General features: G+C 39.1%; 1 protein-coding gene across 1 annotated transcript in view; it reads right to left on the minus strand.

Moving 5' to 3' along the window:
- clmn (calmin) overlaps positions 1 to 24,130 on the minus strand; it is a 57,164-nt gene that overhangs the window by 21,316 nt on the left and 11,718 nt on the right. The window contains exon 2 of the mRNA XM_036593940.1: positions 1,628 to 1,689. Coding sequence (XP_036449833.1) covers positions 1,628 to 1,689 — 62 coding nt within the window. The remainder of the gene's footprint in view (positions 1 to 1,627; positions 1,690 to 24,130) is intronic.

Consider the following 24,130-nt stretch of genomic DNA (forward strand, 5'->3'; position numbering starts at 1 on the left):
TGATAGGTGGCGCTGACAGAAAGAGGCATTCAGAGGCAGGAAAATGCACTAAGCACAGGAAAATAGCTGCTCAGAGACGGCTAAGAGCTCCACTCACAACAGAACATGTTTAGCTTTCACTCTAACAGCAGTCCCTCGACTCTGCGCTCCCAGATATCCTCTAACCGAGGGACATTTTAGCTTCAGTTAGCTGGGACTGAACCTGTGCTGTGTGGCGCATTTGGCCTGCAAGCTAAGCTACTGTTGGCTTAGCCAAGAGACTACTTAGATGGCAGCTCAACCAGCCAATCAGAAGACTCCAAAAAGGTGTAAAACTTGACAATGAGCTCTTTAGATGCATTGGCCTCGGATGTGATTCTTGCTACCACTGTGCTACAGAGACTGCTGTTAAAAGAGACAGATGAGGATCAAAACTATGAAACATACACCGATCAGGCATAACATTATGACCACCTCCTTGTTTCTACACTCATTGTCCATTTTATCAGCTCCACTTACTATATAGGTGCACTTTGTAGTTCTACAGTTACAGACTGTAGTCCATCTGTTTCTCTGCATACTTTGTTAGCCCCCTTTTACCCTGTTCTTCAGTGGTCAGGACCCCCATGGACCCTCATAGAGCAGGTACTATTTGGGTGCTGGATCATTCTCAGCACTGCAGCAACACTGACGTGGTGGTGGTGTGTTAGTGTGTGTTGTGCTGGTACGAGTTGATCAGACACAGCAGTGCTGCTGGAGTTTTTAAACACTTCAGTGTCACTGCTGGACTGAGAATAGTCCACCAACCAAAAATATCCAGCCAGCAGTGTCCTGTGGGCAGCGTCCTGTGACCACTGATGAAGGACTAGAGGATGACCAACACAAACTGCGCAGCAGCAGATGAGCTATCGTCTCTGACTTTACATCTACAAGGTGGACTGACAAGGTAGGAGTGTCTAATGGAGTGGACAGTGAGTGGACACAGTGTTTAAAAACTCCAGCAGTACTGCTGTGTCTGATCCACTTGTACCAGCACAACACACACTAACACACCACCACCACATCAGTGTTACTGCAGTGCTAAGAATGATCCAGCACCCAAATAGTACCTGCTCTGTGAGGGTCCATGGGGGTCCTGACCATTGAAGAACAGGGTAAAAGGGGGCTAACAAAGTATGCAGAGAAACAGATGGACTACAGTCTGTAACTGTAGAACTACAAAGTGCACCTATATAGTAAGTGGAGCTGATAAAATGGACAATGAGTGTAGAAACAAGGAGGTGGTCATAATGTTATGCCTGATCTGAGTATCTCTAAGCAATATAGATGCAATAACTAGCAATTTGTCCGTATCACGTAGCCCTGGACAGCAGATATCTCAACAGCACTGGTGCTGTTTGAACACTCAGCCTGATTAGAATATACGCCTAATACATTATTCATGTCAATTCCATTTAAATCATTTATAATTCATGTTAGAAAGTGACATGTACATTTCCTGTTTGTCGTGTCATTGCCATGGAGACGTGTTTGGCGAGGAGCAGTAAGGCTGAACGTGTACATGTTAAGGGTAAATGCAGGTTTCAGAACATAACCTATAATCTCCATCTGCTGTGTGTCTGCTGGGTTATAATTAACCTGCACAAACCTTCTCTAAATGCAGATTCATCCATCTGGTGAAGGTCCTCTTCTGAACCACTTCTCTCTCCACTGCAAAAGAGACATAAAAGAGAATAATTTCATTTTTAGTTTCATTTTTAAATCACAGTATCAAGTGAGAGAAAACATCACAGCCCGCTGACTCTCGCAGGCTGAAGCTGTCTTTACCAGTCGTTAATCCTACAGATCCAGCAAACTCGTCAACAGAGAGAAAACACGCCCATAGTCATTTTAGGCTGACCAGCACCTACGAGCTCACTGCTACAGAATCCTTTCAAATACCACCCACGAGCCATTTCGGGTGTTCATTTATAACTTTGTTTATAGAACACTCTTTCACACAGCTAGCAGCTTAAAGTTCAGACGATAAAGCTCAGTAACAGTAATAAAAGATAATAAAGTTGATTAAATAAAAGCCAAGTGTATTAATTCAAACGTATTCATTCAAAGATAAAATTAAAAGACTTATGTCCAACTTTTTTCTTATATTATTTTTCCCTTTGAGGTCCATTTATTTGTGTGGTTTTATGTAAAAAGACAGTCATATAACATTTTTTCTAGCACATTTTTCCAACTGCTCTTTATTCCTTAGAATTAAACAGGCTGTTTTTGTTACTGTGCCTTTAAGACCAAAATGAGCTCTGTTCTGATTGGCTGCCCTGTATTGTGCCTCATTAAAAAATCAGCCCAGACAGAAAAACTCCTTATAACTTCAGCGTAAATGGGCGAAGCTTAAACTGCTGTAGGCTTAACAGGCGGATGTGTGTATATGGTTTGATTTTAATGACATCACAAAAACAACTAATTTAACGCGTGCTGTTTCTGCAGCGTAGTTTTCATACACAAACTGTATAAACTAATTGGTGTTTTGAAACTTAAGTTTACACACTACTATTCACTCATGACATCACTAAACTCCTTTATGGGGAGAAGGGAATTGAGGGAAACCTGGTTTTCCACAAAGGGCCCTCATCATACATTTTTATTGTAATTTATTCTGTCACGTATGACACTTGAGTGTGTTTATGTACCAAAAACAGTAATATTCTGTTTTTTTCCTTTAGAATTAAACAGTCTGTTTCTGTTCCTGTGCCCGTGCATGACTGATATATGTAAATACGTCTGTTCTGATCGGCTGCTCTGTATTGCGCCTCGTTCAAATCGCAGTTAGACCTGAAACACTCTTTATAACTTTGGAGTGAGTGGGCGGGGCTAAACTGCCGTAGGCTGACTAGGTGGACGTAAATGTGTTGGTTTTTCGTGACATCACAACAACAACAAATCCAAAATGAACTGTTTTTGGAGGATAATTTCCATATATGGACTTTGCAGATTAAAGAGTAGCTTTTAACGACGTTTACATATTAAATCAAACTCTTATTTCACCAAGAAGGAATATTTTGTTTTTGGCCCTTTAACCTTAATGCACTTCAATATAATACTCCATTCATCATTAAATATTCAGACAGGGTAAAGGGCAGATGATGTTTTCAAACAGTGTTAAAACTGGAGTTAAATGGTATTAAACCATTTGGGCCTCCTCTGTCATGCACAGAGGTCAAACATCACAGGCTTGTTTATATTCCGTGAATTAAGTTCCATTTTAAAATAAACACATTTGGTAAAGGGCGACAGCAGAGGCTGGAGCGAGAGAGAGAGAGTGTCGGATTATATGATCCCTTTGGCACACTGTCCACTCCATCTCCCTTGTGATGGACTTTTCTCATCCTGGACGCTCCTTGTTGACATTCTGAGAGTGTAAATAAATAGCAGAGGGGAAACAGGCCCGTCCCACGGGGAGCGGCACTTCAGAAGCTTCCTTCATTCATTATTTAAAGCAAAAACCCAAAGAAGGTCCATTTGCTGGCATCAATAAGTGTTGTCTGAATGACATGAGGGAATAATGACCTAACAGCAGGACGTCCAGGCTCACTCACATTAAAACACACACACACAACGACACATTCACCAAGCTGAGAGCAGCGATACCGGCATGGAAACTACTTTGTCATAAAACTAGAAAAGCAAATAAGTTATTGTAAAATATCTTGTACATAGATCTAATAGCAAATAAACAAGTATATAGATGTAAACAGAAATCCCAACGGTGCCTGGTAATGTTTAACTAAGTTACCATGGTAACAGCCCCCAGCGACCGTAAAAACTTGTTTAAAAACCCATCATTCATTACTCTCAGTACTCTCAACAAACATAACTGAACTTTCAAACATGTTGGGTGATGTGATACCCTACAATAATACCAAATTTATTATAACACAGATGAAATTGTTCTAGAATTGCAGCTGTTGAGCTGCACTGGTTGAACATGCTCAGTGCAACAGATGGATACGCCTGTCCAGACAGCCACCAATGTGGTCCTGTGTATATTTTAGGACCCTCATGCCACAGTGTCAGACAAAAGACCCTCAGAGCTATAGGTCTTGGAAAAAAAAACACATACATAAAATCATGTCTCAGCTCTTGTACGTCAGGAGAAACGGGTCGTTTCTAACAGCCTCAGGCAAAATGTCTTCAGAGAAGAAAGCATCAGGCTAAGCTAAGCGGCCTCATTTGATAAAGTCTGTGTGACATTTGCAATTCTGTTTTTTTACCAGACTGATTAGAGTTTTGTGGCCTGATACAGATAAAAAATATACTACACTCTTAAAGATGGTTCTTTAAGCGTTCTTTAGTAAAGAAAATGGTTCTATATAGAACCATGAACACACAAAGAACCTTTTGCATGACTAAAGGGCTCTTTGCATCATGCAATGTTTCTTCAGATCTATGTAGAACCTATCTGGAGAATGGTTCTATATAGCACCAAAAAGTGTTCTTCTATTTTTACAAACCCTGTGGGTTGCAATATAGAACCCTTTTCAAAAAGGTTCTATAGAGAACCATCTGTAGCTCATTCATGCACATTTTCCATCAATCTGAAGAACCATTTCATGATGCACAGAACCATGCAAAAGGTTATTTGAGTGTCCACGGGTTCTACATAGAACCATTTTCTTTACTAAAGAATCCTTGAAAAACCACCTCTTTTAGGAGTTCATACCTTTTATTGAAATGTCTTAAATGTATTAAGATGTATTAAATGATCAAATAACATTTGTGGAAATAAAAATTAAAGGTGATCAAAGAAAGACGATACTCTGAAAGCCTGCATCACCCTGCACCTCCACGTTTCCAAAACTGGAGTTCAAAAAAATGATTAAAAGCTCTGGAGGACAAGGACCTCCTAACAACCACCTGCAAGACCTGGCAGACCATCAAAACTGGTTGAAACTCGTTTGGTCCAGAGGTGGTTTAAACACCTGACAGGTTTGTGTGCAGATGAGTGCAGACATCACAACAAGAGGATATAATCTGTGGCGTCGGTCTTTATTCCCAAGCTAACGCTGCCTCAAATACTCACATGTGATACTGTATTAAAAGCTAAGTGTCCCCAAACTTTTGATGGGCAGCTTACATCAACTTTAGCACAGTAATCTCTTAAGACACTGGAATTATCAGAATGAATTCCTAAAGGCAGCTTATAAAGGCTCCTGAAGCTTTTCCTCTTCTGCCCTCTCTCTCATTAGACCTGCATTATGATCTGGGGGTCTGTGGTAATGGATGACTCCCTCCAGACGGGTCAGTGTTAATGAGGGGCCCGTTTTCCTGCCCCGAAGAGGCCGAGCTCGTAAAGACAAAAAGGCCACATGCCTGGCTGTGCAGCTTTGAGCTGTCTACTGTGATGGACGAACCAGCAAAGACCCGCACACTTTTAGGAGGATCCAAAAACTGAGATTTAAATCCTAGAAGCTGCAAAAGCAAGTTGTGAATTTATATGAATTATTTTCACTCGCAGCTCACTGAAACAGGCAGAGGCGTTCTGTGGAAAAAGGGCTGAAATCAATCAATTTCTACTTGTAAGAAGAAGAGGAGATATGTTACGATGATCTGAAGCTGATGAAAAGTCGTAGTGTGCAGTCTTTTTTGAGGAAAAGAAAAATCTTTCTTTACATTTTTGCAATAATCGCCATTCGCTGATATGAAGCAAATGGAAAAAAGTCTGAAGTGCAGATTTCAAACATGTTTAGGGCAGCGATGAGCATTCGATGAAGTTCACTAAATTAAATAATTAAATATTAGAAAATAGTAAAGTCATTTAAATAGCCGATACTTTTATTTCCTTTATTATACCACACGCTTCCGTGCGACGGAATCTGACAGAAAGCAATCTGTGCTTAGCATTTCTGCAAGTCGTAAAATCCACCAAACTGCTAAAACTGGACTAACTATCTGTTTTGGAGCTCTACTTTGAGGCAATCATATTAATTTTGACACTGGGTGCAACACAAATAAATACGTTTCCAGACGCTCCGGTTTGAAGGCTAAATAGAGACTCACAGCTGCATTTAGTATCTAAAATATATGAGCAACTGACACGACGTTCTGACCGATTTTAGCATGCGCTCAGGGGGAAATCAGGGGGAAATTACTGATACGAGTCGGCTTGTTTTTCATTTTTAAGATTACATGGTTAAAAACGATGTTTTCTCTGCTCATCTCTGATAGTTCAAACTCTGCTGGCAACCTGTTTAGTGTTGCCAGATTAGATAAATCCCCCAGATTAGCATTATATGCAACATCATATGATTTTTTTTGTGATTTTACACAACTTCAGATGAAAATATTTATTTATTTATTTGGGATTTTTCAATGATTGTGAATTTTTCCCCAGTATTTAAAATTAAGTTGCTAAAAATAATTTGCTAGGCTATTGCTATGGCAACCCAGCTAAGGTGTTGCTTGGCCACTGCTACACTCTTAAAAAGGATGGTTCTTCAAGGGTTTTTTAGTAAAGAAAATGGTTCTATATAGAACCATAAACACCCATCAATCTGAAGAACCCTTTAATAATGCAAAGGGTTCTTCAGATTGATGGAGAATATGCTGTAGATGGTTCTATATAACCTTTTTAAACGGGTTCTAAATAGCACGCAAGAGGGTTCTTATATTGTGAGTTTGACATCATCACAATAGAAGAACCTTTTTGGGTGCTATATAGAACCCTTTTTCAAAAAGGATCTATGTAGAATCGTATACAGTGCAGCCCTTTCATGATGCAAAGAACTTTTAATCATACAAAGGGATTCTTTGAGTGTTCATGGTTCTATACAGAACCATTTTCTTTACTAAAGAACCCTTGAAGGACCATCTTTAGGTGTGTATTCTAAGGTGTTGCCAGGCTGTTGTTATTATATCTGGCATTGTATATTATATAAGTGTAACGACTCAGTTTGAGGATGTTGAGCACCCCCCATTCATTCTTATGGAAAATGAACACTGTATGAACACCATAAGTTAAATCAGTTAAAAAAAAGCACCAGCTCTTCAGACACAGACTCTGTTGTCCAGAAATACATGTAAAATACTCTATTAATGTAAAGATTTTTGCTTTTTTATTTATAATTTATAATGTTGATTTTGTGAAGTATAGAGTTTATATTTTTGTATCTTTAGTATTATATCTATTGACTATACAACATTAAGCACCAAACTGTAGCCTTTTTAAGTAATAAGTTAATACCTTGTTTGCTAATTCTCTTCTTCTTACTTCTTTTCTTGAGTGCCTTGCTCTCCCTTTACTGCTGTAGCACTGTGAATTTCCCCATTGTGGGACTGATAAAGGATTAAATTATCTTTAACGTTTAGTGGTTTTAGCTTAACACCTGCAGGAGGAGTAGTGCTGCAAATTTTTGACCGTAGAAAAATAATAACAATGCAAGAAAGAACGGTGAATGGACTTTTTCAAACCAACTTAATAACAAACTATCATATTTTCCATAATAATACTAATACTAATACTAATACTACTACTACTAACAATAATAATGATGTTTTGAGCCTTTATTATTCTTTTAGAATATTAGAAATTAAAAGATTCGACAGTTGCAGCCCTAAACCTGTTGATACAGAATCTAAACTGAAAGCAAATGCGATACATTATGCACTTCGCTATGTAATTAAATGTATATTTACATAAATACATTTACACTGTAGCTAAATGAAAGTAATAACTTTCTGAACCTCTATGGGGCAGACACTCCAAAAGGAACTTTTCCACCCTTTTCGTGAGAACCTTCTTTGTTTGTACACTGAAGTTGTTTTGCTGAGCTCAGCAGCGTTTCGGGCCTTGTGAACCCAAAACAAGTCAAATAAACTCCAGTGCACACGAGCATGAGCAACGTCAGAGAGCAAATGAGGTTATAATGCGCAGCCTGGCCTTCCAGTACAGCTTAAATGCGCTTCATGCTTCATGGTGTGCTTGAGGTCTGTAATGATTTGCAAGATTAGACTAACAAAACCTAAGCACGTCAGCTCTCTCCGTCTCGGCCCATGTTTTCTTCCCGGAGGCGGTGAACGCAGAGGGGCGATGCTGTGTTAGTTCAAAGCTTTGTTAACTCCAGCAGCGTAAGAACAGCGGTGCAAATCAGTGGCTCAGAAAGCCAGTAAAACAGCAGGTTAATGTTTAACAATATCACACTTAAAAATCCCTCAGATGTTATGATCTGCACATGCAAATCAGGTGCCTTCCTGCCAGTGGAGTTATGCAACAGATTTCACTGTGTCATGAAGAATGCAAATTCTGAGGCAGACTCCGATCTTTGGTGAAGATCGCATTCAAACATGCACATTTTACTGGACCAGGTGCAGAACTCGAGCAAAACAGAGACCAGCTTGGTCGCCCGGAGCGCTCTCCGCCAGATGAGGCAGGTTAACATACGAGCGCAGCTCCTGCTCACGACAGTTGATTCCTTGGGCTGAAATCAGCATCAATATTTAAAGAAATACTTCATTTTAGCTCAAATTTACTTCATTTTCCACCCTTACTTTAAATGTAGTCCTCCAGCTGAGACATGTTGCTACTTTAGTTTTGCAGTAGAGCTACGAGCACTGGTGCAAATTCATGGGGGGGCAGGGGGGGCATTTTTCCCCCACTTTTTGACATTAGGTGAGATAATTTTGGTTGGATAGCAGTACAGTTGTCAAAAAAGTGCATAGCTTAGAGTATTGATATCATATTAAGAACATACTTTATAGCAATTCTATTAATAATTATTAATAATGATTATAATGGAAACATAAAATAGTATTTCAATTTTTTTCAGGCTGGTAGACCCTTCACTGCTACCAGTGTTGTCATGCGGGGGCCAGTGTACTATCATCACACTGAATTATCTTTAAAATACACTATAAACTATGTTATATATTGTGAAGAATGCTGTAAGAAGTTGATCGCTTGTGTCTGCAAACATCTAGCAGGGGGTGCTCTCGCTGGTTTGACTCGTCATTAAAACGGCAAAGGTGAAACAAAACACTTTCACTTCATTTATTATTCCCTTTTCAGGAGTACAACACAGATTTCAATAAAACTAAAACCAGCCCAAAGTTAAATTTCAGATTGCAGGAAAAAACATTTTTTAATGAAATTCAGAGGCTAGTTCCTAGAAGACTGCGCTGCTCCTTCGGCACAAACCAGCTCGCCTCTGCTGCACCTTGTTTGGGATCTGAATTTAGTGCATCTTTAAATTTACTTTGAGTGAAAACCACATAAAAATGAAGCAATCGTTAGCCTGCCAGTTATATCCTAAATGTCTGTATCTCAACCCAGCCTGACGGCACAAGCATTTGGCTGGGTGGCTATATTATTGAAGGGGAACCACTGAATCTCCCACACTAGTCAAATTGCATTGTCATTAAAGGCCGAAACAGGTTGTGACTGCATAAGTGAAAACGCATCACGTTGTAAAAGAGACTGAAAGATTCACTGTGCAGCAGCATTTAGAAAAGCATTAGCCTAATATGCTACCTTTAATCTGTATCAACTTTACGTGATTATTAGGTATCTACACCACATAGCGTCCGCCTATGTAATTCCTGTTATTAATATTCTTGTTGCTTTAATTTTGATAAATAAAGCATTAGATATCATGAGTATATAATAGGCATACTTTGTGTACTTAGTATGTATGAAATGTTTTTTGTACGCTGACCTCTTAGTGTTGATTTCCCCACTTATCAGATCAAATCTGCCCCCTGGCTATGAGGCTAATGCAGCTAACAAGTAACAGGCGCTCATGTTTATGAAGTAGCATTATGCAACAGTGGACTGGAGTACAGGCACGAGTTCAGACTGCAAGATGCTACTGCTTCTACTGTTTATCTACGTAACACACCTTTGCCCATTGTGTAGATAACAGTATCATAAATGCAACCTCAAGTTAATTTGATATGCTTAACAACTCATTGCAGTTTACGTCAAGTGACCTATGACACACTGCTCTCTGCAAGGACAGACATATTTGTTTGGCTAAGATTATTTTTATGGTAAATATATGTGGCCAGTATCTTATATGTTTATTCCCTGTTAAGAAGTTTAAGAGTCGGTCATGGACAGAAAATTCTCTGGCTGAATTTAGACTCAGTCCAAAATTTCACTCAGTTAAAAAAGCTATAGAGTGTTTCAGCCGGGACTGCTTTTTGAATGAGACACAATATAGGACAGCCAAACAGAACAGAGCTCATTTACATGTATATCAGTTTTAAAGGTACAGTGACAAAAACAGGGTACAGAGAGGTTGGAAAACAGTCGTATAAAAACAGGCCTATCAGACTGCTAGTTTGGCCTGTTAAAGAACAAACAGTGTTATTTTTTATGCAAATTTGGCCGACAGTGCTGGACATGGGGCAGTGTGTTTTATATGTCCACACAGTGTGAGCTTTAGAATCAGAATCAGCCGTTAAAATTCATGATCCTTAGCTGCTGTTACTGTTTTTAGTTAGGCTAATATATATACTCCATTTTATAGATATCAGTCATACAGATTCAGAAACAACATAAACGACTCTATTAAAGATTACTTAACAACTGCACACAGTTTGAGGCGAATGTGTAATGATGTAGATCCACAGTTACCACAATGCTGACTGCTGGTTATAACCTTCCGTTGCGTATTAGCACCAATGGCCTTGTAGCTCCATTGCAAAACTAAGAAAAGCAAACTTCAGATACCAAACATGCCTGTCTGTAAATCTGATTTTGCACTGAGGGTGATGTAGCCCCCTCACCCCTACCACTTAGCCCTTTCCCCTCTGTTTGGCGTATTCCTGTCTAGGGGTAGGGTGTCCCAATTTATGTTGAGATAGAGGGGTAGGGCGAAGTGTTGGGGCTACATGGCCCAAACTAAAGGTTTTCATAGACACACTCCAAACAGAGTGTTATGAGGAAAAAAGGAAAAACCGGTAAGATGGCTGAACAAGCAATCAACGAAACAAACAAATGTATTTTCTCTGTTAAAACTTACGATAGCCACTGTATTATCCCTGTTTAATGTTGTTTCAATGTATTATTGTCCTTTTCTTTATAACAAGCATAAGAAATGTAGTAGTATGCTGATAGTAGTATGCTAGTAGTATGCTGATGTCTCAATAGCTAGCTAGCTAACTTTCCCGTTCCACCTTAAATGGTGCAGCAGTATCATTCTGGCACCACAGGCATCAGAACTGCACCATTTAAGGCAGAATGGGAAAATTCAAACGAGAAGCTGGCGAATATCTGACTTCCGCTTCACATCACTGAAGAATTAAGGGTGGGCGATAATAAATAATTGCCCCCCCCCTTTGAAGATATATGATGCCCTAAATGCAACTAAAGCCCAGCAGTGAGGAGCTGAACTTTACCCTCCTCTGCTGTCACTGCAGACTGGCAGGGTCGCCTACAGAGCAGCGCTAGTAGCTGTTAATGAAGTAGTGCTCTTTTTATTATAGGGTCCCATTTCAGAGGGAAGATTTCAACCACTACCCCTTCTAACTCAGTCCCAAGGGGTAAGGTGACACTCGAAAACAAGGGGTAGGGGTAGAAATGAGAAATGGGATTGAGCCAGAGTACATAAATGTGATCATTAATAATAATGAAGGCTCCAGACTGCCATATTTTATCTAAGACTAATAATAAAACGAAAAAAAACAAAGCCATCATATCTTCTCTGGGTGCATCTCAGGGAAAACCACATGCAAAACAAGTCTCAGTTCACTGGATCCCAATTAAAAGCCTGCAGAGGAGTCGTTAGCGAGTGTGGCTTCAGACGTCCTCCTACGCAGCCCAAAAACTCTGAACACAAAGCAGCGAGTTTTTTGAAGGCGGCAGAGGGTACTGCTCTTTGATACTATATATCAGTAAGTTCGCTTTGAGCCATGCCTGAGCGCTGTTTTATACGAACTGTTGCACGACAGCAAAGGCACTCGGCACGACACGGCGAGACATGGTTTTCATTAGACACACATTAATCCGACCCCAACAAAACTGCTCTACCGGGAAGTTTTTTTTAGCTGATAAACAATGAGCTACATAACAGGAACAGACTTTTACTTCAGTATTTTTCAAAATTTAGAATGTGTGAGCCACCAAAGCTTTTTGTTCCTCAGTAGGCCTTTATATAAAAACATGAACAATATTTGCAGTGAAGCGCAAATAAAACATGTTTTTCTTCTTTCAAGGACCTAAAATGCTTCTCAGTTTCACATTCTAACCGTTAAAATTCCCTACTTCTTAAAATTTCAGCTTTATTCAATCATTCAGATGTAAACAGAGTCATTCAGAGTGGTTTGGTGTGAAATGGTTGATTGTAGAGACTCAGACGTCTTTACAGTGGTGGTGATAGGAACCAGGGGTCACCATGACTCAAATATACACAGATATAGACATTTCATTTACTATCCAGAACCACCAGTGAACCCACACGAGTCTAAAACATAATGTATCAGAGATCAAGCAGAGTTTTACAATGATTTCATGTAATAACTTTCTGTGAGGGAGCTTTTAGAGGTGGACGTCTGGTTCCTATCACCACCACTGTGAACAATTCTGACTCGGTAAGTTTCTCTAGAACAGAGCTTTTCACACCAAACCACTCTGAACGAGTCTGTTTACATCTTAACCATTAATTATGCCAAAATTTAGGAATATCAGTAGAATTCCTGTTTAAGGGGTAGCCTCTGCATAATTAACCCCAAAGTTTAATTATACACCACTATAACGTAAGAATAGCTCAACCAGTCTGCAATTAAGTCCCTGTAGTTATATATAAATAATAAGCCAAGGTATTACACATTTCTTACATACTAAGGCTTATTATTCAGTAATTACAATTGGCTGAGCTATTCTTAGGTTATAGAGCTGTATAATTAAACTGTGGGCCTGCCAACAGGCCCTGGCCTTTTAAGGGATTAAGGAGTTAAATGTTTTTCTTACTAAGAATATTTAATCTCTGATTTGGTTCTTCTGGTATAAAAGTTAGAATAAATGAACATAAATTACTCATTAATTCATCTATTCACAATGATCAATGTCAAGCAACCACAATTAATTCTGTGGATGCTCTGAATATCCATCTATCCCATCTCGGGGGTTAACTGGGTTCTTTCAAGTCTGAAGAACCAGCACATAATCCTGAAATCCCCAGCTTGTGGCAAAGCAGCAAACTGCTCCAAAATCAAAACCACAAGTTTGCGGTTTCTCACATCCCTTCAGGCTCAAAAAGATGTAAAATGAACTGCCAGAAATCTGCAGGTTCTAACATCCGTCTCCTTCCGCTGCATGTGGACACTCAGCCCGTGATTAAGGAACATCTCCAGCCTGTGACAGAATGTTGACACGGCATGAAAGCAGACGTTTTTGGCCGAGGGTTTGGAAAACCTTTCATGACAGGAAAGAACTTTTCCTCGGTGATTCTTCACAGATCGTCTGTGGATAGGAGTTCAAGTGACACCAAGTAGGGCTCTGGCATGTGACATGCTGAGACCTTTTTCTGTAAAATTAAGGTATTAAAAGTGTTTTAAAGCATTCAAATACATTAACAGTGAAACCAAAGGCCAGACAGTTCATTTCAAGAACCTACACAAATATAAGGTCATATTTAGCCTCAAATATGACTCTCATTTGACGTGCAGAGCAGGTACAATATCACTGAAGTACTACAGTATACAGAGGAAAATCAGTTTGGCTCCCACCACGCGCAACAAAAGGAAGCTGAACTCTCTGCTCTGAACTCCACCTCAGCACTCTGTATGTGATTCAACAGAATGTATATTAACCCTTATGTGGTGCTGATGTGTTTGTTACTCAGTGGGCTGGTGGACCCACCGCATTACTGGTTTTTAAAACCAATACAGTCACAACAATTTATGTAAAAATACCCGATGTTTAAAATTTCACAAGTGTCCAGCGTAGGGTTCTCCTTTAGCAGCTGTAGCCAGTCAGCAGCCTGTCCATGTTGTCCACCCTCACACACACACACATATACATGTAGGAGGAGAACAGAGTGAAGGACACAGCACCTCCACACTTTTACTCCCCGCGGGTTCACCCAACACCACATGTGTAATATAAATGTGTGGGGGGTGAACAGAGTGAAGACACTGAAAATGGGTTATTTTATATGTTCTTCACTGAAAATGAACAAAGAACAAGGAATCTGGGGTTGAAATAATAATAAATTGCATCATTTTTTCTTTTTTTAGTTAACCCTGAAAATGGGTCCCACAGACCCCCCAACACCACACAAGGGTTAAACGAAAACTCGAGTGTTTTTAACGTAACCTCTGTCTCACACATCTGCATCATCCCATCAAGTACCACAGACAATCATTTCAACGTAGTTCTCTGTAATTAACATTACAACGAGAGAAAACTTGCTGACTCAAAACACACTAATAACAGAACAGAACGGTCAACGCGCAGAGGCCGAATTCGGTCAGCAAACGTTTCTGTAAAACATGTTTTTCTGGAACACTTTTATAAATTCTTCTAAAATGTTTGGAGATCAGGCTCCAGTTCTGCGTAGAGACGTTATTTGGTCTCAGCCTCTGTAACTCGATGGTTGTTTGTTCTCTACCTTTCAAACCTCTATACAAGATACTCAGATCTGTCAGTGACAAATAGCAACAGAGTAGAAATCTGCATGTTTATAAATGATGGTTCTTCAAGGGTTTTTAAATTAAGAAAATTGTTCTACATAGAACCATAGAAATCTTTGCATGATTAAGGGGTTCTCTGCATCATGAAAGGGTTCTTCAGACTGATGGAGAATGTGCTACAGATGGTTCTTTTTAAAAAGTGATCTATATAGCACCCGTCTATTGCCCTTCTCAAAAAGGTTCTATATAGAACCATCTATAGTACCTGCATGCACATGCTCCATGTACCCGAAGAAACCTTGTATTATGCAAATAACCCTTTAATCATGCAAAAGGTTCTATATAGATAAATACCCTTTGCAGGATTAAAGGGTTCTTTGCATCATGAAAAGTGTTCTTCAGATTGATGGAGAATGTGCTTTATGAAAAGGGTTCTATATAGAACCAAAAAGAGTTCTATATAGCACCAAAAAGGGTTCTACATATAAAAAGATGATGCTTCAAGGGTTCTTTAGTAAAGAAAATAGTTCTATATAGAGCCATTCAAAGAACCCTCTAATTGAAGGGTACTTTGCATCATGAAAGGTTCTTCGTGTTGATGGAAAATGTGCACAAACGTGCTGTAGACTTTTTGAAAAGCTTGATACCGTAATAATAGAAGAACCCATTTTGGGTGCTATATAGAACAATTTTCAGAAAGGTTCTATATAGAATCCACAGCACATCCATCAGGCCGAAGAACACTTTTCATGATGCAAAGAACCCTTTAATCATGCAAAAGCTTCTTTAAGTATTCAAGGTTCTCTATAGATAAATAACCTTTGCATGTTTAAAGGGTTCTTTGCATCATGAAAAGTGTTCTTCAGATTGATGGAGAATGTGCTGAAGATAGTTCTATATAGAACCTTTTTGAGAAGGGTTCTATATAGCACCAAAAAGGGTTATACACATAAAAAGGATGGTGCTTCAAGGGTTCTATAGTAAAGAAAATAGTTCTATATAGAACCATTCAAAGAACACTTTGCATGATTGAAGGGTACTTTGCATCATGCAACGTTCTTCAGATTGATGAAAAAAAGGGCATGAATGTATTGTAGATGGTTCCATATAGAACTTTTTAAAAAAGGGAGCCGTATAGCACCCAAAAGTGTTCTTCTATTGTTACAAGCTTGATACCGTAATAATAGAAGAACACTTTTGGGTACTATATAGAACCATTTTCAGAAAGGTTCTATATAGAATCCACAGCACATCCATCAGGCCGAAGAATAGTTTCATGATGCAAAGAACCATTTAATCATGCAAAGCGTGTTCATGGTTCTATATAGAACATTTTTATTCACTAAAGAACCCTTAAAGCACTTATTTAGGAGTGTACTGTTGTTACAATGTCAAGCTTTTACCAACAGAAAAGCTTTTTTCGGTGCTATATAGAACCCTTTTCAAAAAGGTTCTACATAAAACCATCTTCAGCACATTTTCCATCAATCTGAAGAACGCTTCACCATGCAAAGGGTTCTTTGAGTGTGCATGGTTCTAAACAGAACCATTTTATTTACTAAAGAACCCCTGAAGAACCATCATTTTAAGCATGTACTGCTTATCCACAAAACCATCAAGTTTGTGCCAAACACACGGAGTTCTGCTGTTAAACCTGCCCCACTGTGGGGGGTAGAAAAGGCTGTTTTTAGACACCGTTGTAAAAAATGCTGTTTCTATCTTCCCCTTTTTTCCCCTTCAATTCAGAGCAAGAAACGAACAGAATAAACTAGAAAAACACTGATAATTAACCTGTTAGTTTAGTCCAGGGGTCGGCAACATGCGGCTCTTTTACTGTCCTGTTGTGGCTCCACAGCAGAATTAGATTTGAAGGTAATAATAAAATAATCCTCCTTTACAGTAAAATAAAGCTCTGCTGATCGTTCAACAAAGTTTAACAGTAAATGGTCTTAAACACTGGAGTTAATGTAGAACTGCTAATTCACCCTTTAACCCTGAAGGCAGGTGCACAGACTGCTGGTCACCATAGCAACAACAACAATCTGGCCTAGCTAGTAGCTAACAAAAAAGCAAAGAGAAAGATTTAAGACGAACATCGATAATTTGGAGATGAACTGACTGATTTATAATCACTCCAGCTGGTTTCCTGATACGTTTAATCTGCAATGAGAAACTGTAAAACACTAAGAAGCCACGAAGCTAAAGTCGGCTCCTCGTTCACCAGCCTCTTGTTTGAATTTCCCCGTTCCACCTTAAATGGTGCAGCGGTTACATTCTGGCCCCTTAGGCACAACTTAAGGTGGAACGAGAATGAGAAGCTGACTTCAGCCTCGTAAAGAAATCGAACGTTGAGAGACATTTTACAAGAAACTATTCTACTTTTGGAAAAGTTTCCTGCCAGAGATGTGAGAAAACCAGCTATAGCTGAGCTAAAGCTTAACCTTTTCAACTCCTTGAGACCACCGGTGGATCCAAAACGCACTTCGTCATATTCTTCATAACTTTCATATTTAATAAGCTACATTCTAAAGGTGGGGGTCGTATGAGAGCTGTAACTGTCTTCTGTCCAGTCAAATAGATGGGTGATGTAATTTTAAACCCTTATAATAAAAGAAGCTGAACTCACATTTTTTGTTTCTACTGAAAGTCGACCCATTTTTCCACAAATCTGGGGTATAAACTATAAACAGATGGTGTCTCTTCAGTGATCTGCTCTGTAAAAATTATAAAAATATAAAATAATACAAAGAGCGTCTAACATTTTAGGCTTTCAACAGTAAATTGTAAGCATATTTCAATATGTGTATGATCATAAAACACATGTTCTGTTAATCTGAGGGGAGCTTTTACCAAGGACATTTATTTCATGCAGTTACTGAATAATTTGCCTTATGATTTAGTCATGTGAATTCAGATGGAAAAACCAACACATACAGAGCGAAGTAAGTCTGCATTTTCGTTTATATTAAATTTGTTAGCCTTATTTTACATCACACATTACACTAACATTAGCACATACTGAGGCATATTTACAGCCCAGACGGTAAACTGGTGGTTTGATTTTTGCTGAAAGGACAAAATAGCTCTTCTTAACATTTGGGTTGCGACCCCTGATCTATACTGTACCACAGGGGTCTTTAATTAAAATTCAATAAGGTCCAGTTAGAGACAATTTCCTCAAGCAAAGATCCGGAACATCATAATGTCTAACCTGCATCATGATTCAGGGCCATATACTGTAAACCGAAGTAGCCTAGTAGGTCTATCAACATCTTATACAGTCAACAACTGAATGTCAAATCAAATAAAGTACTATTCAGTGATATTTCAACAAGATTTATTGTCAGTTTTCAATTTTTAGAGCCGCCATGTGAAATAACTTCCCTCTGACTCACTTTCTTCTCTGACTGCTGTTTCTCGCCTCCTCCCTCCCCTGTGTGTGTGTCACTCATTTGAGTCTCAGTGCTCATCTTAATGCACAGATCTGATTGGCTGAGTAGTGTCACGTGATATTTACAAGGCATGCGATTGGTCTGTGAGTTTCCCGGGCACCGTAAAGGCTAGAAAAGTTATGCCGATCAAAATAGGACCACCCCATCAAAATTAAATAATTCTCTATAGTTTACTGGTTATAGGGCCAGGTCGCATAGGACAGCGCCTGGGTCTAGACTCTGACCGCGGTCCGCCTATTGGTGACCTCTGCTGTAACATTTTAAAAACACATGAAACTGGGTATGTGAGGGTGAGTTTAAGAGAGAAGCTGCACAAACGTTCTAGCTTACTCGAGTGGGTTCATGTGAGAAATGTGAGTGGACCTCCTGCTCTTTGATCTGTCTCTGTACATTATGCTGTGTGTTGGAACCTGCCCTGTCCTGGTCAGTCATGACACTGCTAGATGTTTTAGCATGCATGTTTGAAACTAGCACACATTTTACACATCAAATTCAATTAGAGAAACTGCTGATTTACACCTTATTTTACTTTCGGACCTCAAAATTCGTGTTTCAGGTTTTGTAACATAAACACGTCACTGTTTCCCACAGAGTCTGCAAACCTCTCCTGTCAGCTCAGGAGGGGGTGAGCATGCACAGCGGGTCACTCTCACAAAACCGCCTCAAAACATGTCCACAAATCACGCAGATAATCATCATGCATAATCACGCATAATCAGCGACCATGTCAATCATCATGCAGATAAATACATTCGTTTAATTTAGGAGCTCCATAGGATACACTGAAATGCTTAATTACTTGTTTATTTTATTTTTTGGGCACTTTTCACCCTAACTGTCATTACCACAACTCGCCCATACATCTGCTTCTCATTACTAATACCAATCATTGTTTTTCTCTTTTTAATTAGAAACAAAATGCTTGTATTACTTTTAACTGTTGAATTTTACTCTAAACTTTTGCTCGTAAACTGCAAGGATGTGAACTAAAAGAACAAAATGTTACCAAATGAAAAGCCTCAATAGCTGTCAATGAGCTACACTGTTAGAAACAAAGGTTCATCAAGGTACAAACAGTGTAAATGTGCCCTCAAAGGTACAACAGTGGTTTTAAGGTCTGATTGTGAACCTTAAATAAGTTTTTTCCAGGTGAAAATTTCGTATTTGTACCTTTTCATAACCGAATGTTTTAAAACAGAACAGTAAAATAAAAGCCTGGAGTCGAGACGGGGTGTGTGGAGTCAGTACAGCTTAGAGAATATCATTTCAGTGGATTATGGTTCAGTTATGTTCCCTGACTAAAGGTACTGAGATGTACCCTTGAGGGTCCCACCCCAGTGACAAGAGGGGTACTGCCCCAGTGACAGTTTAGTACCTTTATTTCTAAGAGTTCATGGATGAGATAAAATTGCAAAATTCTGTATTTTCTAAACTAAATATTGTTGCAGTCGGCACAAAAAACAAAATCTTCCAAATTTTGGACCATTTCTGTTGGTTCATTTATCATGGAATTTTACACAATGTTACGGGCAGCTGGTTTTATTATGCACTCTCAGAAATAAAGGTGCTAAACTGTCACTGAGGCAGTGCCCCTCTCATCACCGGGGTGGGACCCTACACACAACTCCACACAGAAAGTACCCTGGTCGCCTGGCCGGGGAATCGACCCCCTTTTTGCTACCCACCATGCCACCCGCATTCATAACCATTTCATGTAGTAACTTTCTCTGAGGGAGCTTTTAGAGGTGGATGTCTGGTTCCTATCACCACCACTGTGAACAATTCTGACTCTGTAAGTTCCTCTAGAACAGAGCATTTCACACCAAACCACTCTGAATGACCCTGTTTACATCCTAAATATGTTATTATGCAGAAAATGTTTTAAAATAATTGTAACTCTTTAAACGTAAATGGCTGTGATGTGATACAGACTGATTTACACTGTTCATACAGAGATGAACACGTCCTATTTTGGGCTTTCCCCTCACATGATGAATGTGTCCGTTGTCCCATAATACGCTGTAGTGTTTTCATTCAGGAGATTAGACATAATAGTTATGGCCCTGTGTCATGCTTCAGCATTTAAACCCTCAATGAGGCCATTGTGCGCATGTCAATGTTTTCACTGGCCCTGAAACCTTCGATTTAAATTGGAGCTGTTCTCCAGCTCAACTCTGAGTACATTATAAGTACGAGAATGATGTCATTCCCAAGAATACATGTCTGTACAAGCAAAGCAGAATTAGTAAGCGAAAAGATATAAAAAGGATGATCAGTGTTTAGGTGCCGTGGCAACCCAGGATGATGGATCAGGTGCTAAACTGGTGTTTAAAGTGGCATTTTGAGGCTAAATGTCTTTGGAGTGCAAAGCTCAGTTGGCGAGCAGCAGGGGAACGGTTCATCCTGTCTTTAGGACGGGGAAAAGCTCACTTGAAGACCAAATAAATACTCCAGCTGCAAAGTCTCAGCACAGCACTGACTGAGCGCAGAGTAACAGAGAGGCAGACTGTATATTCACAAGTGTTTGAAAGAGAAAAAGAAAGATAAACGGAGTGTGTGCTAAAGTTAGAGCAGGTGTGTCTGCAAGAGAAAAAGAAGTAAGAGACCCTTTTACCCTGTTCTTGCACTCGCGCTGGTCTGAGTGGATCAGACACAGCAGTGCTGCTGGAGTTTTTAAACGCTGTGTCCACTCACTGTCCACTCTATTAGACACTCCTACCTTGATATTTTTGGTTGGTGGACTATTCTCAGTCCAGCAGTGACACTGAGGTGTTTAAAAACTGATCCACTCAGACCAGCGCAACACACATTAACACACCACCACCACGTCAGTGTTACTGCAGTGCTGAGAATGATCCACCACCCAAATAGTACCTGCTCTGTGAGGGTCCATGGGGGTCCTGACCACTGAAGAACAGGGTAAAAGGGGGCTAACAAAGTATCAGAGAAACAGATGGACTACAGTCTGTAACTGTAGAACTACAAAGTGCACCTATATAGTAAGTGGAGCTGATAAAATGGACAATGAGTGTAGAAACTATATATATATATATATATATATAGATAGATATATAGATGTTTTTTCTTATATATGTTCATATATGTTTTTTTTGTAATGACTACAAGGGGGCTACGCACCTAAGACCTTCACTCACCTTTGCATCTGTGTAAATGTGATGTGACAATAAACGTGACTTGATTTGATGAATTGCTATTCGATTATAAAGTCAAAACACAAAGACAAAGAACGACTCGTGAATCTTTCTTCTTATTACTCTGCGTATTGGTTCTCTGGTGTTGTGATGCTTCTGGTATGAAACAAAGTTAAAATTAATGAATATCTGCAAGCCATTCATTCATCTGTTCACACAGCGTTTGACATGATTCTTGTAAAACAACCACGCTCAGTTTTCCTGAACCGTCTCTCCGAAGCACTGCAGTGTATCTTGTAAACATCGTTTGTCCCGCTGTTGAAGGAAATGCCCCATTAAAAAATCTCATCAATCTGATAAGCTGTGCCGCTTTGTAGAACCGTCTCACTAAGTCTACAGACACTGAAAGCCAGTAATCTGTGAAAACAGCGTCACTGTTAATGAAGACGAACAATAAGACACTGTGAAAGATGTGACTGCTATGAATCATCGCACTGGATGTTCAACGGGGCTTTTAAAGCCAAAGTTTAGCCAAAAACTAAATTGACACCATGTTTCTCTTGATCTAGTCCATCAGGGAAGATGTTCAGTGCCCAAAATTCTGCACTGGAGTATTGAGGCTGTTACTAGGGGAGCAATATGACAGTATTTATTGCCATCATGATAAAATATGACAAATTATATTAGAATACGCTTTTGTGAAATATCAAATAAAATCATTAGGTTCATATAGTATTTATACACTCTTAAAAAAGATGGTTCTTCAAGGGCTCTTTAGTAAAGAAAATGGTTCTATATGGAGCAATGAACACTGAAAGAACCCTTTGCATGATTAATGGGTTGTCTGCATTGTGAAATGGTCCTTCATAGAACCTTTTTAAAAAGGGTTCTGTATAGCACCAAAACCGTTCTTGTATTGTTAAAGACTTGACATCGTAACAATAGAAGATTTTTGGTGCTGTAGAGAACCCTTTTCAAGAAGGTTCTATATAGAACCGTCTATAGCACATTCATGCACATTCTCTTTCAAACTGAAGAACCCTTTCATGATGCAAAGAACCCTTTATTCATGCAAAGGGTTCTTTGAGTGATCATGGTCCTATATAGAACTGCTTTCTTTACTAAAGAACCGTTGAAGCACCATCTTTTTAAGAGCATAGAACCCTTTTTTGGTGCTATATACAAGAGCAAAGGACACTTTTTGATGCTATATAGAACCATCTTCAGCACATTTTCCATCAATCTGAAGAACCCTTTCATGATGCAAAGAACCCTTTGCATGATTAACGGGTTGTCTGCATTGTGAAATGGTCCTTCATAGAACCTTTTTGAAAAGGGTTCTATAGAGCACCAAACAGGGTTCTTCTACTGTTAAAGACCTGACATCTTAACAACAGAAGAAAACTTTTTGGTGCTATACAGAACCCTTTTCAAAAAGGTTCTATATAGAACCGTCTATAGCACATTCATGCACATTCTCTATCAACCCTCAGAACCTTTTCATGATGAAAAGAACCCATTAAATCATGAAAGAGTTCTTTCAGTCTTCATGGCTCTATATAAAATTATTTTCTTTACTAAAGAACTGTTGAAGCACCATCTTTTTAGTAGTGTAGAACCCTTTTCGATGCCATACAGAACCATTTTCAAAAGGGTTCCATAGAACCCTTTCACGATGCAAAGAACCTTTTAATCATGCAAAGGGTTCTTTGAGTGTTCACGGTCCTACATTGAACCATTTTCTTTGCTACACTCTTAAAAAAGATGGTGCCGCAGGGGTTCTTTAGTCAAGAAATGGTTCTATAAAGAACCATGAACACGCAGTGGTACAGATATGCCAGAAATAATTCAATAAGTTTTTATAATACCCGACACATTTAGAGATTTATTATTTTTCCTGACATCTAATAACAGAATAAATGGGGCCACATTTAAAAGATACTATCAAAAACTATAAATCCAGTGATTCATATTCAACATTTCAGACACTGTGCTGCACTAAATCCAATTAAACAGGACTAATTATGCTCTCTCTGTAATCAATCATGCAGTTGGTAAGTGTTTAAGTACTATCAATGTCCTCAATAAGCACAGGAAAACATATGACATACTGTAATGTAATGTATCACTATAATAATTTATATTGTCATATCGCCCAGGCCTAGTCCACAAAATCATGATGCATATTGTGCATCATAAAAGTCTTCAAATATAATGATGAATGATGCTGTATTACTGCTATACAACAAAAATCTGTCCATTTTTGTACACAAAAGTATGTCACGCCGTATCAGAAACCACATAAACAAGACAATCACTTATTAACTGCTTTAGTCTCGCAGCTCCAAAGAACAGCAGAGCTAATAAAGCAGTGAACTTCAGACTCCAGACACATGCTGGCTAATCAGATGCATTTGATTAAAACCTGTGAATCTGATTTTTCAGCAAACTATCACTTTAACTCAGACCCCTGAGGTTAGCTGGTTTGCACTGCAGTGGCCTCCTGTGTACAACTTTGCTATTTATAAATCCAAACGCAAGAACAAATCCAGGTTTGCGTTCGTAAGCTTTGCCTTATTCAGCACTGTTCGCAGTCTTGCTCCTGAGGCCAATGCCAGCCAGAAACACCTGCATCCGATAAAACAGCCTTGATGTTCTCACAGCCCTGAAACACAGAACGACTTCAGCGGCGCTTACGTCAGACTGCCTTACAGGTTTATCTGAACAAGACTTTTGAACAGGCATATCAAAATAAGGTTGTCTAAGGTAAAGATGTCAAACTTCACTCATAAAGACTATTTCATTAGTTGTATATATATATATATATATATATATACACCAATCAGGCATAACATTATGACCACCTCCTTGTTTCTACGCTCATTGTCCATTTTATCAGCTCCACTTACTGTATAGGTG

Source organism: Colossoma macropomum, unplaced genomic scaffold, assembly GCF_904425465.1.
Source record: "Colossoma macropomum unplaced genomic scaffold, Colossoma_macropomum, whole genome shotgun sequence".
Lineage (NCBI taxonomy): Eukaryota > Metazoa > Chordata > Actinopteri > Characiformes > Serrasalmidae > Colossoma > Colossoma macropomum.